The sequence below is a fragment of the Monodon monoceros genome, unplaced genomic scaffold (genome assembly GCF_005190385.1).
Source record: "Monodon monoceros isolate NGI ecotype Baffin Bay Population unplaced genomic scaffold, NGI_Narwhal_1 Super_Scaffold_22, whole genome shotgun sequence".
NCBI classification, from domain to species: Eukaryota; Metazoa; Chordata; class Mammalia; order Artiodactyla; family Monodontidae; genus Monodon; species Monodon monoceros.
In genome coordinates this window covers 44,027,347-44,046,305 of record NW_021703779.1, presented here as the reverse complement: position 1 = coordinate 44,046,305, position 18,959 = coordinate 44,027,347, and the positions used below count along the sequence as shown (strand labels likewise).

The window sequence follows — 18,959 nt, the reverse complement described above, 5'->3', positions numbered from 1 at the left end:
CCTAAAACTCTGGACATGAGACCTAGTCACTTGTGTTTTGATGAGCCCTCTGGGTGATTCTGATACATGCTCAAATTTGAGAACCACTGATTTACAAAATGGGCTGGCTGAAATTAAATCAGCCCTTTAGGGCCCCTCTCAAATGCTAATAGTCCGTGCTTGTTTCTCCTAGCAGAGAGCTATAGCTGACTCCCTGGGGACAGCAATAGTCCAGAAGCAATTCTAGACTCACTGAAGGCAGAGAAACAGAGCACAACCCTCAGTGGAGTTCTCACACTGTTAGTCTTTGGGATCTTGCCCTATCCTTCTTCCACATATCATCTTGTCTCCCATTTTACCACATTTCTGTAGTACCCCCAGTGTCCATCTGCTCCCCTGTTTCCCTTCCTTCCTCTTTTGTCTTATCTCTCTCTCACTTGTGACATGGGTGCCTCTGGGTTGTCCTGCTTCTCCCATGGCAGGGCTGGCCAAGGTGGGAAAGGGATCTGGTGACGTAACTAACTGGTGTGCCCTGTGTCTTGCAGTGACGTGTGTGTGCAGTGGTGTCCACTCTCCCGGCACTGCAGCACTGAGAAAAGCAGCTCCATTGGCAGCATGGAGAGCCTGGAGCAACCAGGCCAAGCCACCTATGAGGGCCACCTCTTGCCCATTGACCAGAGCACATACCCCAATCAGCGTGACTCAGCCTATAGCTCCTTCTCGGCCAGCTCAAATGCCTCTGACTGTGCCCTTTCCCTCAGGCCAGAGGAGCCAGGCTCTGTGGACTGCATCATGCAAGGCCCAGGGCCAACTAAGGCCCCTAATGGCCAGCTTAATGTGGCCGAAACCTCAGGAGGTGGCCGGCATACCAGTGGGAGCCACTTGACTCCTAGCTCCCAGATATCATCCCGTCCACAGGAGGTCCACCACTCAGGGCCTGCCAAGGCTGCCAGGGGTCCACCACAACCTCCAGTGAGGCGAGACAGTCTTCAGGCCTCCAGAGCCCAACTCCTCAGTGGAGAGCAGAGCAGGGCTTCTGAGCTTGTGGACTCCTTGCAACAGAAGGAGAAACCTAGCTTGGACACCATGCTATCCCCAAGGAACCCTAACAGGTTCTGCTGCCTCAGCGGGCAAGACCAAGTGACAAATGAGGGCCATCAGAACTGTGAGCTCAGCCAACTTCCTGAATCCAGCCAGAAGGGCTCTGAGCATCTACTGATGGAGGCCTCGGCCAAAGCTGTTGGATTCCCAAAAGCATATGACAAAGCTTCCAGCACGGATTCCAGCCCACTTAACCAGGCTTCAGCAGAACTAGCTAAGGCTTCTTCTTTTGGCAGCCCTCCACACCTCACAGGACATCGCCATAGTGCCCCTGAAGAGCTACTGGCGTCCCACTTGCAGCATGTGCACCTTGATACTAGGGACAGCAAGGGGACGGAGCTTCCAGCTGGGCAGGATGGGCAGGAGTGGACTCTATCCCCTTTGCACAGTAGCCACACAGGCAAGAAAAGCCCATGTCCCCCTGCAGGAGGAACCCAGGACCAGCCCAGCAAAGAGAGAAAGACCAGGCCAGTGGATGATAGACTTCTGGGTTTGGGGCATCAGAGCCCAAGCAGTTCCCCACATGGAGAGGCTGATGGACATCCGCCAGAAAGAAGTTTCCAGGACCCAAACAGAGCAAGCAGAGCTGACAGTGAATTGGCCAGCCAGCAGTCCTCTGCCTCTGGCTCCCTTGTTCAACAAACCACTAAAGTAGCTGGCCGCACAGAGACAACTGAAGAAGGGGACAGTGAGCCCAAGGAGTGTGGCCGGGTGGGTGGTAGGCGAAATGGAGGGACCCGGGGCCGCTCAATACAAAACCGGCGGAAGAACGAACGTTTTGCTACCAATCTACGTAATGAAATTCAGAGGAGGAAGGCCCAGCTCCAGAAAGGCAAGAGTCCCTTGTCACAGCTGTGTGACACCAGGGAGCCAGTGGAAGAGACCGAGAAGTGCCTAGAAAGTCCTCCACTTCCTGCCTCTAACTCATCCCTTCTATCTTCGTATAAAAAACCACCTAGCCCCAGAGACAAGCTCTTCAACAAGAGCATGATACTCAGGGCTAGGTCTTCAGAGTGCCTCAGCCAAGCCCCTGAGGGCCATGAATCTAGGACGGGCTTGGAGGGACGAATGAGCCCTAGCCAGAGACCTGGCCAGTCCTCTTTGAGCCTGAACACCTGGTGGAAAGCATCTGACCCATCCTCCTCAGACTCTGAAAAAACAAATGTTCACCGTGGAGTCCGTGGAGGTCACTGGAGATGGTCGCCAGAGCACAACCTGCAGCCACATGTGGCACTAGCCGTGGAAAACTCTTCCAACCCAGGTGACAAGGAATTGAAGGCTTCTACTGCCCAAGCTGGGGAGGAAGCCATCCTCTTGCCCTTTGCAGACAGAAGAAAGTTCTTTGAAGAGAGTAGCAAATCCTTATCTACATCTCATTTGCCAGGTTTAACCACTCATAGCAAGACTTTTACCCAGAGACCAAAACCTGTTGACCAAAACTTCCAGCCAATGAGCTCCAGCTATAGGGAATTGAGGCGCCATCCCATGGACCAATCATATCACTCCACAGACCAACCCTGTCATGCCACAGACCAATCATATCATTCCATGTCACCCCTTCAGTCAGAAACTACCACTTACAAAGAATGTTTTGCAAGCAAAGGTCTAGAACAATCCATGTGTTGTAAGCCACTACACTGTGGTGATTTTGATTACCGCAGGACGTGCTCTTACTCCTGCAATGTCCAGGGAGCTGTAGTCCATGACCCTTGCATTTATTGTTCTGGGGAAGTCTGCCCTGCTTTGCGAAAGAGAAATATGATGCCAAACTGCTACAACTGCCGGTGCCACCACCACCAGTGTATCCGGTGTTCAGCTTGTTATCATAATCCCCAGCATGGTACCCTTGAGGACAGCAGCTTGGCACCTGGCAACACTTGGAAACCCAGGAATCCAACAGTGCAGGTGAGGACTTGGCTCTTGGATGGGTGAGCTTCATTATTCTCTTTGTGAGGAGAAGCTAGGTAAATCATTTGAAAACGTAACAATTATAATATCTTAAAATTATATAGTGCTGGGTCCACTGGTAGCTTACTAACCTTGGGCAAGACATTCAGTGATCAAAATTGCACTTACCTCATCTTTAGAGGTAGAATAAAATAACTTTTGCTTCACAAAATGAACACAACTGGGCTTTATATCCTGACTGTATAATTGGTATCTGAGTGAACTTAAGCAAGTCATCCAGCCACCAAAAGTTGTAGTTATGTGATTCTTTTTAAAGGGAAAAAGAAAAGAATTTTTACCTCATAAAATGGCCAGTACTAAATAAAGTCTTATTACCTCATCTCTAAAGTGGAGGAAAGTAATGGCTGCCTCATGAATTAGTTGGGTGGATCAAATGAGATTGTGTAACACAGAGTGCCAGGCTCAGTGCCTGATCCAAAACAGCATGTATTCCCTTCCATTTCCTGCTTTAAAATATATTTGGAGCTGCAAAACTTGCAGATGTCTCCCAGGCTTTGTTTGCAGAGACCCAGGTCTAAATTGGCTGTTGCTATACCCTGGTTATGACCTACAACTCTAATACAAGCCACCACCATCCCTCAGGGTATCTGTGGAAGGACTCCCTATGCTGTTGCCAGCTTACCGCCAGATTCCTTTCCCATGGCTTTCCTAGTGCCACCTTTTGGCTGGTGCATTCAAACCAGAAGTTAGTTCCTGTGTTGAACTGTTTTTGCATAGGCCTACACTTCTGAAAGACTTACTGTATGAAATTGCTCAATACATATTCTTTGAAGAAATGAAACTTAGGGGTAAAGAAGCCTTACACAGAAGAGTACATACTCTACTATTCCTTTATATAAAGTTCTAAAACAGCTATTCTATGGAAAAAAATTTTCAAAACAGTGGTTGCCTGTGGCAGGCAGCACAGAGATTGACTAGGAAAGGGCATGAGGGAACTTTGTTGGGTGATGATCTATATCTTGATAAGAGTTTGAGTTACACAGGTGTATACATTTGCCAAACCTTAACAGATGTACACTTAATGTTTGTGCATTTCCCTGGAAGTAGATTTTGCCTAAAATACTGTAAACAAATATCAAACTTTAATGATATGTATGCTTGAGCTTTTGAAGTATATTGATTTACACAACTTATTTTCTAGTTTTCAGCATACAGATATTGCACATATTTTGTTATATTTATCCTTAAGATTTCATGTTTTTGCTGCCATTGTAGATACTATTGTTTTCTTAAGGTCAAGTTAAAATTCTTTACTATTATGTAGAAATGCAATTTAATTTTGTATATTTTCCTTGTATCCTGCAACCTTGCCAAACTCACTTTTCTTGGTAGATTTTAAAAGATTTTCTTGTCATCTGTAAATATAAGTAATTTTGTCTTCATTTCCACTGTGTGTGGCTTTATTAGGAGAGGAGGCCCCTATTATACTGTCTAGGACCTCCAATACAGTGTTTAGTAGAAGTGATGAGAGCAGATATTGTTACTTTGTTCCCAATTTTTCACTATTAAGTTTGATGTTAGCTGTAGATTTTTTTGTAGATGCCTTATAACAGGTTGAAGAAATTCCCTTTTATTCCTAGTTTGTTGGGAGAGCTTTTATCAAGAGTGGATATTGAATTTTTTTTCAAGTGCTTTTTCTGTATCTACTGAGATGGTCATACAGTTTTTCTCTTTTAGTCTGTTGATGTGGTGAATTACATTGATTGATTTTTGAAATAAGAACCAGGCTAGCATTGCCAGAATAAATCCCACTTGGTCATGACGTCTTATCCTTTTTATATATTACCAGATTTGATTTGCTAGTATTTTGTTAAGGATTTTTGTCTATGTATATCACGGATTTTAGTTTGTAGTTTTCTCGTGATGTCCGAGTCTGTTTTTTCTGTTTGTTTGGGTTTTTTGGGGGGTTTTCTTTTGCGGTACGCGGGCCTCTCACCGCTGTGGCCTCTCCCATTGCGGAGCACAGGCTCTGGACACGCAGGCTCAGTGGCCATGGCTTACAGGCCCAGCCGCTCCACGGCATGCGGGATCCTCCCGGACCGGGGCATGAACCCATGTCCCCTGCATGGGCAGGCGGACCCTCAACCACTGCACCACCAGGGAAGCCCGAGTCTGGTTTTCATATCAAGATACTGGCCTCACCAAATGAGTTGGGAATTGTTCTCTTCTCTCCTATTTTCCGGAAGAGTTTGCATAGAACTGGTATTTTTTTTTCCTTGAATGATTGGTAGAATTCATCACTGAAGCCATCTGGGCCTAGAGTTTTCTTAGTGGAAAGATTTTTGACAACAAATTCAATTTCTTTAATAGATATAGGGTTATCTGGGTTATCTGTTTCTTCTTGAGTGAGCTTTGGTAGTTTGCCTTTCAAGGAATTTGTCCATTCCATTTAAGTTTTCAAATGTATGGGGATAAAGTTGTACTTTGAAATGCATCAAGAATTTAAGATGGATTTGTGGATGGATAGAGGAGTGAATAGATATGTGATAAGGCAAATACAGTAAAATACTAACTGTAGAAACTATACAATGGTGAATATATAGGTGTTCATTGTAAACTTGTTCACCTTTTCTAAGTGTTTGAAAATATTCATAATAAAATGTAGCGGGGAAAAAAGGAGAGGAAATATAAAATAATGGTTTAAGGGCATGATGCTGAAACCAGACTACCTGGGTTTGAATTCCTAAGCATTCCCATCTAAAAAAAATGGAAATGATAACAGTACCTACTTCATAAGTTGGTTGAGAGGATTAAATGATGTAACATGTGCAAGGCATTTAGAACAGTAACTACCAGATAGTAATCATTTTTTAAAGGTTAGTTATTATCTTTTAGAATAAAGGGAGATTTGGGCTTACCTTGAGAAACTTTTGCTGAAACAAGGACCTGCAAGTAGACAATGGAGAAAAGGGGCTAAAGTTGGGGGTGGGGATGGGGTAAGCAGATGACAGCTGCAGAACGGTCATCCTAGGGCCAGTAACTCCATAAGGGAAGGAGGTGAAATTTGCAGGTTGCAGCAGCTGACAGCAGCAATGCAGGTGTGCATGTGCCCATACCATGCCTCTCCTTTTGTACTCTGAGGGAAGGACACATTGGTTTCCTAATGTCTGTTAGATTAGATAAGTAGGTCTGCTTAGACGCTAGGCTTTCAGACATGTGGACAGCCATCCAGAAGCCACTTCATGCCCATTTCTACCCCTGCCACCTGAGCTCACCTTCCCTCCAGACATGGGGAAAACTTGTAGATGCGTTAGGATACCCCAACTCAGGTGGCTAAGGTAGTTGTGATGGTGGCTATCTGAAGTAGGGTTGAGATCTTGCTCTTTATGGCCCCTGGAAGAGGATGGGGAGCCAATTGGATCCTCTTTGGTGCTGTTAAGAGAACTAAAATCAGCACACACCTAAATCCCTCATGCTTCATGCCAGTTAGTTCTGCATATATTATCAAAGTATTTCATTTAACAACTATATGAGATACATTATAATAGGATCCCCATTTTACAGCTGAGAAAGCTGAGGCTCAGTGAGATCACACATCCTACAAGTGGTGAAGCTAGAATTTGAACAACATAATGATAATTAACATTTGAGTGTCTATGACGTACCAGGTGCTGTTCTAGGTGCTTTACATTTGTCAACTCATGTGGTCCTCAAAGCAATCAAGAAATAGATACTGTTATGATCACTATTAAATAGCTGGGGGAAATGAGCTAAGAGGAACTCGGTAGTTTGCCTGAGGTCACACTCAGTGTGGGATTTGAATCCATGTAGTGTGGCCTCAGAGGCCAAGCTCCTAGTTGTGCTACACTGCCTCTCCAAAAGCTGATTGCAAAGCCCAGGCCCTCCCCACTCTGGCAGGATGCCTTCTAGCAATATAACTTCCACTAGGGCAACAAGTTCCTACCACAGTCAATCCCCATCTGCAACAAGCCGTGGAGATATCTGCCTCTTTGATTCAAAGAGTGCAGACAATTTACAGCAACCTAAGTGGCTCAGTGAAAAAAAAAGTAAGGTGATACTGGGGAGTTGAGGAGATTGAGAGTTGGGACAGGACTTTGGTTTGGCCACTTCTATTTACTGAGCACTTCTCACAGGGCTAGACAGGGCATGGACAGGAAATCCTGGCTCCCACTGTGGCAAAATGAGTAATAGTGTCTTTGAAAGCAGGGACATCTTACAAGGGCATCAAGGCAGAATCTGTGTTGAACAAGTGGTTTTTGATGCTCTCACATGACAGGTACAGGCAGGGACTGCTCTGGTCCTCTGAAAGCTGTGAAATCTCATCGTTTCCATGGCTACTAATGTCCAGAGCCTCCTATGTGCCGAGTGCTGTGCTAAACATTCTCTATACACATCCCATTTTATCCTCACTCCTGAGAATCCAGCAAGGCTAGATAGCCTAGTCCTTATTTGCCAGACAGGAAGCTGAGGTTCAGGGAAGTGACATAACTACCCTCAAATAATGAGTATCTTAGCCAGAATGACTGACAACCAGGTGTCTTACCCCCAAAAAGGTAGTATTTTTTTTTTAACTGAGGCAAAGTTAATAAAACTTTGAATGGGACCAATAATAGCATTGGAGAAAGCGGGACTTTGGAAGATCAGTGAGGTTTAGGAAAAACTGTGCATTCCCGTTGGGCTAAGTTCTGAGTCGCTAGGTAGAGGGTACGGAATGCTGAAATCAGGGAGAATGTCAAAGGCAAATTTGCATTAGGCTTGGAGCTAGAATAGGAAGCAAGGACATTTTTACAAATGGCGTATGTGGCTTGGGCTGCAGGGAAAAGAATGCTTGGGCAAAGCCCTTAAGAACAATATGCCCAGGGTGAAGAGTCTCCTCCTGTAATATGGGGGATGAGTGCTCCCCAGAAATAAGCCCGCCTCAGCCACTGTCAGCGGATCTGGAACGAGGAGGAAGGGCCCCTGAAGTACAGGGTGGGCTAGGACAGGGTTGTAGCAGCAGGAGCTTTAGGCCTCAAAGCCTCCTCAAGGGCTGCGGCTTCCAAGAAGTTGCTTTCTATGGTGGAAGAGGCAAGAGGAACAAGCAGGTTCACTGGGAAGAACAAACAAAGAGATTTTCTTTGCAAGAGCCAGAACAAACAGCAAACATGCTAAACTGGTTTTTAACGTGGTTTGGGAGGGGAGTGAAGAAAGAGAGGGAAACTCAGTTTCTAGACCACATTGTCCAGGTCCTTGAGTGCTGTCTTAGACTCTGCATGCCCCCAGCAGCCCAGCAAGCCTCCTGACAGAAAGGCAGCCCTCTAGGTACATAGTTCTGTAGCCTGCATGGGAGAGTAGAAGGAACCAGCTGTGGGGGTGGGGAAGAGGGGGTGGGCCTGGCCCAGGACAAGCTCCTGACCTCTTTACATTTTTGAAGCCATCTATATACCTGGCTGTCCAGAGCTCCCTAACTTATCAGAATTTTGCTTTGCAGGACTTTCCTGGGGACAAATGGAAGCCAATAACAGGAAACAGGAAGACCAGCCAGTCAGGGAGGTAAGTGACCGCTCTGGGAGTTGGAGTGAGTTAGTACCTCTGAGGCTTCTGTGGAAACTGGTAAGGTTTTCTGTTTTCTATTTGCTCTGTTTCCTTTGAGGAACCTTGTCTGGTGTCAGTACAAAGGCCTTGATGCTGTAAGATGTAATCCAGCCTGCCCACCAGGCAGCTGGGCTATAGACCAAACTGATGGGTAGCACATTTTGGAATACGTAAAAAGGAGTATTGTGGGACATTGTGCCCATCAGCTCAGAGGCCTGAGGCAGGTGCCCAGGCACAAGGACATGGGGACCAGACCATGCTAAAACACAGATGGGAAGGCATAAACTATGCTTGCCTTCCAAGCAGCCACTGGGTGGTTGGAGGGGCCAGAGAGGAGGTAAGACTGTCCAGCCACTGCTGTGCCTTTGCCTCAGAATGTTTCTTGGGTTCTGCCACCTTTCTTTTTATAGGGCTTGTTGAGAGATTAAGGTCTGTTCATTAAAAATCCAAGGCAGATCATGCTAACAATAGGTTAGAATTCCTAAAAGAAGGCAGGGACATTTTTACAAATGGTATGTATGGCTTGGGCTAGAGGGGAAAGAGTTGCTTCTGCAGAGCCCTTAAGGAAAAAAGAATGCCCAGAGTGGAGAATCTGTTCCTATAATGTGGGGAACATGGCACCTGGCACTTATGCTCCAAAGACATGAGCCCACCTGTCATAGGTGACCATGTGGAGGAGACAGTTACCTCCTCCAGGTTGCTCTCCATCAGTCTGGTTGGAACCCCTTTTGTGAAATTGTTTGATATACTCTTTCAGCTAGTTCTTCTCCAGGACAAGAGGCCCGTAAATTGTATTGATTCTTTAACTCAAACTCCAGGAATAAAGGAGGGACAGGGAAGATGGCTCTTAGCTGCGCCTCTGTGGGGGCACCTAGGAAGAGGGCTAGAATCTGGATCCCCTGACCTCTGAAAAGCCCAGGTTCTTTCCAGTGGTCTATATTATCCCCTGTGATTTGGTGGTGTAGTCAGGAATAAATTGGGCTTTCTTTTGACTCCAAAGTCTGGGAAACCTATTGGTTTTCTGATTGGCAACGGAAAGAGAGGAAGCCAACATTTACTGATCACCAGCTAAGTGTCAGTCACTGGGCTGGATCTTTTTATAACCATAATCTCTTTTATTCTCCACAACAGTTAATTTTACTACCTGTTTTATAGATGAGGTCCACAGAGGTTATATAACTTAGTTGAGGTCGCACAGCTAGTAAGTGATGGAGCCAGGACTCAGACTCAGGTTTGTCTGGCCCCAAAGTTCATGCTTTTTCCATTATAACTGCTTCAATTAGGATCCCTAAGGAAACACTTCAAATGGACCCCTCAGTATCATGTCTCAGGGACCTAAGGCCTGGGTGGGGATACTGTGGGATTCTATGGCTGGCCTTGATTCCCCACTGTTTTTGGAGAAATCATTTCAGTCTAGTGGGTCTGCTGAGTTTCCCCTACTAGACTGAGACTGTCGAGAAAGGAGACCATACCTTGGTCACGGATGTATTCTCCATGCCTAGCACGGTGCCTGACACAGAGAAGTTGCTCAAGATGTATTTGTCATTTGCTTGCCAAATGAAGAAACAGAGCCTCCTCCACCATTGAATAGGTAAAATGACACAAAAATAATAATGCCAACTAACATTTCTTGAGCACGGTACTCTATTCTAGGCACCATTCAAAGCGCTTTACAAATATTTATTTACCACCATAACCTTAAGGGGTAGGTACTGTTAGTTTCTTCATTTGACCGAGAGAAGAAACTGAAACACAGATAGATAAATTCAGTTGCCTAAAGTCCCACAGCTAGTAAGTTGACTAGACCCAGGTAGTCTAGCTTCAGAGACACTATACTACGCTATGGTGCTTCTCCAAAATGGCTCTCTTACTAATCAGCCAGTCAAGGAAGGGGACTTTATTTAAAACCTAGTATATGTACTGCCTGTTTCTAGGCAAGTAGGGAAATATTAAAGGAAGAGCATCAGGAAGCATAATGCCTGCCCATCCCCAGCTTGAGCAAGGAAGACTAATCCACATAAAGTTAAGTAGCAGTAATAATAAATTACCAGTTGCAAAACAACCTATGTGCCACTAGCTAAGTTACACATATCCTGTTTTATCTTCCCCAAAACTGTCAGGTAGGCATTATTATAACTAGGGCAGTGATTCTTGAACTTGAATGTGCATTAGAAATACCTGGAGGGCTTGTTAAAAAAAAATCCAGATACATGATAGCTCCCACCCCGCCCCCAGGGAGTGTGATCCAGTAGGTGTGGAATGGGGCTCAAAATGTGTATGTCTAACAAGCTCCCCAGGTGATGCTGATGCAGCTGGTCCTGGGATCACACTTTGAGAACTGATGATTCAGATAAAGAATCTGAGGTTCAGAGGAGCTAAGTAACTTACTCAAGGTCTCACAGATACTAAAGGGACAAGCCAGGTTTTCAACTCAGGCTAGTTGCTATAAGATGAAAAAGTGTCAAATACATGGTTTAAACAAGAAAAGCCTGGCACATGGTAAGGGGCCAATACATGGTAAGTATCATTGTGCCCTATTTAAGTTCATTGGAGGGTAAGAAAACTAAAGGCTGGGGCCTATAGGAGGAAAGGCCCAGAGGGGAAACTAAGCAGGCTGTATTGGAGGAATAAACCCTGCTGGTCGTTAAGAGTTCTGGCCTTATCATTAAAAAGTCTACAAATAACAAATGCTGGAGAGCATGTGGAGAAAAGGGAACCCTCCTACACTGTTGGTGGGAATGTAAGTTGGTACAGCCACTATGGAGAACAGTATGGAGGTTTCTCAGAAAACTAAAAATAGAATTACCATATGATCCAGCAATCCCACTCCTGGGAATATATCCGGACAAAACTATAATTCAAAAGGATACATGCGCCCCGATGTTTATAGCAGCACTGTTCACAATAGCCAAAACATGGAAACAGCCTAAGTGTCCATCAACAGATGAATGGATAAAGAAGATGTGGTAGATATATACAATGGAATACTACTCAGCCATAAAAAAGAACGAAATAATGCCATTTGCAGCAACATGGATGCAACTAGAGATCATCATACTAAGTGAAGTAAGTCAGAAAGAGAAAGACGAATACCATATGATATCACTTATATGTGGAATCTGAAATACGGCACAAATGAACCTTTCTACAAAACAAAAACAGACTCAAAGACATAGAGAACAGACTTGTGGTTGCCAAGGGGGACGTGAGGAGGGAGAGGGATGGAGTGGGAGTTTGGGGTTGGTAGATGCAAACTATTACATTTAGAATGGATAAACAAGGCCCTACTGTATAGCAAAGGGAACTATATCCAGTCTCATGGGATAAACCATAATGGAAAAGAATATAAAAAAAGAATGTATATATGTGCATAATTGAGTCACTTTGCTGTACAGCAGAGATTGGCACAACATTGTAAATCAACTGTACTTCAATAAAAAAAAAAGTTCTGGCCTTGAAGTCAGTCTGCCTGGGTTCAAATCCAGGTTCTTCTGTTCGCTAGCTGTGTGAATTTGGCAAGTGGCTTTCTCTTCCCCCCACCCCCACCCCGCCCAGCTCCTCTCTTTCACCCCACCCCATCGGTTTCCTTATTTGTGAAATGGGGTAAGAGTGCTTACCTCCTGTGACTATTGTGTGGAATAATTGAGTTAACATATGTAAAGTATTTAGGACAAAATCTGGCACCATAAACCCTCAGTAAATGTTAGTTGTAATGAGGAGGAGGAGGAAGAGGAGCAGCAGCAGCAACAGTAACAGTAGAGAAAAAGGGTAAAGAGTGAAGTATTGCACCAGGATAGTTAGGCCTTGAAAACTAGGTAGGATGGCAAATATGGAAGCACTTGAAGGTTATTGATCAGGTAAGTGACATGGTAAATATGGCACTTCAGATGATTTGGCAGCATTTGCAGCCTAGATGGGTTGAAGAAAGACCAATCAGGGGCGGTGATCCAGGCATGAATGAGTGTGGCCTTGTTTTGGGAAGGTGGGGGTGCAATAGGAATGTAACAGAAGGGATAGATAAATATGTGGATATTCGGGGGAAAATGTTTATTGCGAAAGCAATATTACAGGAAATTAAAAACAGAAGAAAAAGTATCTTTTCTTTAAACATCTTTATTGGAGCATAATTGCTTTACAATGTTGTGTTAGTTTCTGCTGTATAACAAAGTGAATCAGCTATACATATACATATATCCCCATATCTCTTCCCTCTCGCGTCTCCCTCCCACTCTCCCTATCCCACCACTCTAGGTGGTCACAAAGCACTGAGCTGATCTCCCTGTGCTATGCGGCTGCTTCCCACCAGGTATCTATTTTACCTTTGGTAGTGTATATATGTCCATTCCACTCTCTCACTTCGTCCCAGCTTACCCTTCCCCCTCCCCGTGTCCTCAAGTCCATTCCCTACGTCTGCGTCTTTATTCCTGTCCTGCCCCTAGGTTCTTCAGAACCATAGAAAAAGTATCCTTATTCTTACTGCCCTAACACCCTAATTGTTTTCATTTCCCTGCCAGCCTTTATCTATAGGTGTAGAGATTTGCGGGTGGGGGGGGGTCATGATTATAATAACTATGTAGATGTGATTTTATGTGTCCTGCTTCTTTTTTCCCCACTAAGCATTATTTGGTGAACAATTTTTCCTGTTGCTATAAAGCCTTCCTCAATAGTTATAAATTTTAATGGCTGTATAATATTTCACCAGCTTAATGTGCCCTAATTTGCTTAATCATTCCCAAACTGGTGGATAATTAGGTTGTTTCCAATTTCTTGCTATTATAAAGTAATGCTGCTAAAAAATTTTGAGCAGCTATAACCTTTTTCTCATTTTGAATGATCTCATTAAAAACAGTTATACAGAGTTGGGATTAGTTGTTGAAAGAAAATTAGCATTCTTATTGTTCTTGATATATTTCACCAAACTGCTTTCCCTGGAGGTGTTTTACTCTGCCATTAACAATATAGGAGAATACCAGTTTCCCCTAAAATTTGCCATCATGGAAAATTTTCTTTTTCTAATACAATAGGTATACATGGTACATATTATAATTTTAATTTGCTTACTTTGATCATTCTGGTTTGAACATTTTTCATGTATTTAATATTTGCATCGATTCCCATGTGAATTGTTGGTTCAGATAATTTGCTCACAAATACGTGACAACTTTTGAGAGAAAAGTAAAAAGAACTTGGGAATGAAAGGAGTTAAGCCAAAAATAATTTTCTGCCCCAGTGTCTTTAGAAAGAGAAAATTATTGACAGAGTGGGGGCAGGTGACAAGGGGACCTGGTTTGGTGGAGATAATAAGTTTGAGTTGGGATATGTTGAATTTAAAGTTAGTGAGGAAGACAAGGGGATGCTTTTGAGGAGGCCTGTTGATCACCCAGCCAGCGGAGGTAGGATGAAGAAGAATAGCCAGCAAAGGGGATTGAAGGGGCAAGCATCTGGAGTAGTAAGAAGGAGAAGTATGCCAGTGTACCATCACAGATGATAAAGAGAGGACTGCTATTGGCTTTGACGGTTTGGACACACAAGTGACCTTCGAGAAAGCAAACTTAGTAAAATGGTGGGCATAGAAAGCAGATGGCATGATGGTCTGTAAAGGGGATGCATACAGAAGAAATGCGCACAGTTTTACACATCCTAAATTCACCTTTTAAGTGTACAATTCAGTGAGTTTTGGTAAATTTGCATGCTATTGCAATCATCACCACAATCCAATTTTAGAACATGTCTATCTCCCTAAAAAGATTGCTTTTATTCATTTCCAGTCACTCTCTATTCCACACTCAGCCTCAAGAAACCACTAATCTACTTTCTGTCTCTATGGATTTGCCTATTCTGTATGTACATTTCATATAAATGGAATCATACAATATGTGGGCTTTTGTGTCTGCCTTCTTTTACTTAGCAAGCTTTAGCAGTTCATCTTTGTTATACCATATATCAGTATTTCATTCTGTTTTTTGCCAAGTAATATTCCATTGTATGGACATACCACATTTTATTTATCCATTCATCCATTAATGGACATTTGGGTTGTTTTCACTTTTTTTGTGAATAATGCTGCTATGACCATTCACATACAAATTTCTATGTGGACATATGTTTTCAATTCTCTTGGGTATATATCTAGGAGTAGAATTTCTGGGCCATATGATAACTCTGTTAACTTTTTAAGGAACTGCCTAACTGTTTTCCAAAGCAGCTTCCACCAGCAAAGTAGGAGGGTTTCAGTTTCTTTTCATTAATTTTAATACAATGATTATGTGCTACTATGTGATTAGTAAAAGGGTTTAAAAGAAGAGTGCTTGAAAAGTCATTTATACATTTTAAAATGTTTAAAAAGAAGTTGGCTAGGAAAAGGAAGGAGAGAAATGGGGTGGTAGTTAGAGGGGGAGATAAGGTTTAAGTTAGTGGTTCTCAAAATGTGGTCCTAGGACCAGCAACCTCAGTATCACCTAAGAACTGAAGTAGAAATGCAAATTATTGGACCCCACCCAGACCTACTGATTCAGAAACTGGGACATGGCCCAGAGATGTGTGTTTTAAGAAGCCCTTCAGGCAATTCTGATGCAAGCTAAATATGAGAACCTTTGGTTTAAGTGATGGTTTGATCAGGATTTGGGAAACTGGTTTAAGTTTAAAAACAGAAAGGAGAGGTCAATGGAAAGGGAAAGAATATTTTTGCTGAATGTGGAGGCAGCAGATCATAGTTTATGATCTCAAGGAAGATGAGAAGGCCTAGGAAAGGTCAAGGGCAGAGATGACATTTAAAGAGGAGAAATCCTGATGGAGCTTCCGCTTACCTTCTCCCCACTACACACACATTTTTTAACGTTTCTTATATCATTTCTGTCACAACTGGAATGAGGGTGTAGGTGGGAAAATCAAATGTATATTCTTGAGCCATTCTCTGCCTGGAAGCCTGCAACGAATTTTAATTCCAGGTAGTTACACTCTTGGTTGTCTCCCTCCACAGTTATTTAGTTTGCATGCAGAGAATGCAAACACATTTTGATATTAGCAGGAGGGAAAAAAACATTGGTGAGTAGATCTGCTGGGAGAAAAAGCTACATAAATGTGAAGCATTTAAAAGCCCAAAGAAATTATTTCCTAGATTATCTCATTTGGTTTTCCATACTTATAATTGCCTCCTGTGATCATTTCCATTTTTCTACTTTGCACAGACCTTTCGAATGTGTAGAGTGTTTATATATAAAACCACAGTTAATCCTCACAGAAACTCTGTGAAGCCTTATTTTTCCCATTTGACTGATAAGGAAGCTGAGACTCAGGAAAGGTATTATTATACTATTATTAACAACAACAACCACAAAAGGTATAATAGCTAACATTTATTAAGTGTTTATTGGGTATCAGGCACTGCTCCTAAGCATTTCACATGAATTATTTTATTTATTACTAATCATGACCCTATGAGATAGTTACCATTTATTGACCCAGTTTTACAGATGAGGAAACTTACTCACAGATAGATTAAAGTCACTTGCCCAAGGTCAAACAGGCATCTGACTCCAGAGCCCATTACTTCTGGGATTATACAGCAACTACGTGACAAAACTAGACTACTACCCAGGTTTTTCAGTTCACAGCCTAGGGCTCTCTTCCTTCTTTTTATCATACCACATCATGAGCAGAGTGTGGAATATCCAGTACACATTTCCTATTTGGCAATTTAGTAAAAGAAAACGGATAATTCAGAATTGAATCTCATTTCATTAGGAATAGTACACTTTTCAAGAAGGCTTTACCAGCTAAGAAGAATGCAACCTTCAGAGGCATGAAAGGATTTGTCAAAGAGTGTGACAAAGTGAATTTAAATACTTGGGTATTAATTTAATCGTGGGCACACAAAACCTATTCAAGGAAAATTATAAAACTCTAATGGGAGAAATAAAGACATGAATAAATGCATAGCTATACTCTGCTTCAATTTGGGAAGACTAATATAGTAATGATTACAATACTCCCTAAGTTAATAATATATAGATGTAATGCACTACCAATTAGAGTCACTGTGGTATACTTCGTAGAACTTATCAAATTCACTGTAAAATTTATCTGAAAGAATAAGTGGGCAGGAAGACCAAAGAATACATTTATTTAAAAAGGTAATGGTGGTTCAGCGAACATCATCCTCAATGGTGAAAAACTGAAACAATTTCCACTAAGATCAGAAAGAAGACAAGGTTGCCCACTCTCACCACTATTATTCAATATAGCTTTGGAAGTTTTAGCCACAGCAATCAGAGAAGAAAAAGAAAAAAGGAATCCAAATCGGAAAAGAAGAAGTAAAACTGTCACTGTTTGCAGATGATATGATACAATACAAACAGAATCCCAAAGATGCTACCAGAAAACTGCGAGAGCTAATCAATGAATTTGGTAAAGTAGCAGGACACCAAATTAATGCACAGAAATCTCTTGCATTCCTATACACTAATGATGAAACATCTGAAAGAGAAATTAAGGAAACACTCCCATTTACACTGCAACAAAAAGAATAAAATACCTAGGAATAAACCTACCTAAGGAGACAAAAGACCTGTATGCAGAAAACTATAAGACACTGATGAAAGAAATTAAAGATGATACAAACAGATGTAGAGATATACTATGTTCTTGGATTGGAAGAATCGACATTGAGAAAATGACTATACTACTCAAAGCAATCTAAAGATTCAATGCAACCCCTATTAAACTATCAATGGCATTTTTTACAGAACTAGAACAAAAAAATCTTAAAATTTGTATGGAGACACAAAAGACCCCAAATAGCCAAAGCAGTCTTGAGGGAAACAAACGGAGCTGGAGGAACCAAATGCCCTGACTTCAGCCTATACTACAAAGCCACAGTAATCAAGACAATATGGTACTGGCACAAAAACAGAAATATAGATCAATGGAACAGGATACAAAGCCCAGAGATAAACCCATGCACCTATGGTCAACTAATCTATGACAAAGGAGGCAAGGATATACAGTGGAGAAAAGACAGTCTCTTCAATAAGTGATGCTGGGAAAACTGGACAGGTACATGTAAAAGAATGAAATTAGAACACTCCTTAACACCATACACAAAAATAAACTGAAAATGGATTAAAGACCTAAATGTAAGGCCAGATACTATAAAACTCTTAGCGGAAACCAGAGGCAGAACACCCTATGATATAAATCACAGCAAGATCCTTTTTGATCCACCTCCTAGAGAAATGGAAATAAAAACAAAAATAAACAAATGGGACCTAATGAAACTTAAAAGCTTTTGCACAGCAAAGGAAACCCTAAAGAAGACGAACAGACAACCCTCAGAATGGGAGAAAATATTTGCACATGAATCAATGGACAAAGGATTAATCTCCAAAATATACACGCAGCTCATGCAGCTCAATATCAAAAACAAAAAACCAACCCAATCGAAAAATGGGCAGAAGACCTAAATAGACATTTCTCCAAAGAAGATATACAGATTGTCAACAAACACATGAAAAGATGCTCAACATCACTAATCATTAGAGAAATGCAAATCAAAACTCCAATGAGGTATCACCTCACACCAGTCAGAATGGCCATCATCAAAAAATCTACAAACAATAAATGCTGGAGAGGGTGTGGAGAAAAGGTAATGTAAATTGATACAGCCATTATGGAGAAGAGTTTGGAGGTTCCTTAACTACAAATAGAACTACCATATGACCCAGCAATCCCACTACCGGGCATATACCCTGAGAAAACCATAATTCAAAAAGAGTTGTGTACCAAAATGTTCATTGCAGCTCTATTTACAATAGCCAGGACATGGAAGCAATCTAAGTGTCCACTGACAGATGAATGGATAAAGAAGATGTGACACATATATACAGTGGAGTATTACTCAGCCATAAAAAGAAACGAAATTGAGTTATTTGTAGTGAGGTGGATGGACCTAGAGACTGTCATACAGAGTGAAGTAAGTCAGAGAGAGAAAAACAAGTACCATATGCTAACACATGTATATGGAATCTAAAAAAAAAAATGTTTCTGAAGAACAGAATAGGTATAAAGTCGCAGACGTAGAGAATGGACTTGAGGACACGGGGAGGGGGAAGGGCAAGCTGGGACTAAGTGAGAGAGTGGCATGGACATATATCCACTACCAAATGTAGAATAGATAGCTAGTGGTAAGCAGCCGCATAGCACAGGGATATCAGCTCAGTGGTTTGTGTCCACCTAGAGGGGTGGGATATGGAGGGTGGGAGGGAGACACAAGAGGGAGGAGATATGTGTTTATGTATAGCTGATTCACTTTGTTATACAGCAGAAACTAACACACCACTGTAAACAATTATACTCTAATAAAGATGTTAAAAAAAAAA

The 18,959-nt window shown here is 42.3% G+C and overlaps 1 protein-coding gene across 4 annotated transcripts in view; it reads left to right on the top strand.

Annotated features, from left to right (window-relative positions):
* The window catches only part of SHROOM4 (shroom family member 4), a 112,293-nt gene that overhangs the window by 68,948 nt on the left and 24,386 nt on the right, over positions 1–18,959 (top strand). For all 4 annotated transcript variants that reach the window (XM_029240765.1, XM_029240766.1, XM_029240763.1 and 1 more), the window contains exons 3-4: positions 525–2,985; positions 8,480–8,541. In XM_029240765.1, the coding sequence (XP_029096598.1) occupies positions 525–2,985; positions 8,480–8,541 (2,523 nt within the window). The remainder of the gene's footprint in view (positions 1–524; positions 2,986–8,479; positions 8,542–18,959) is intronic.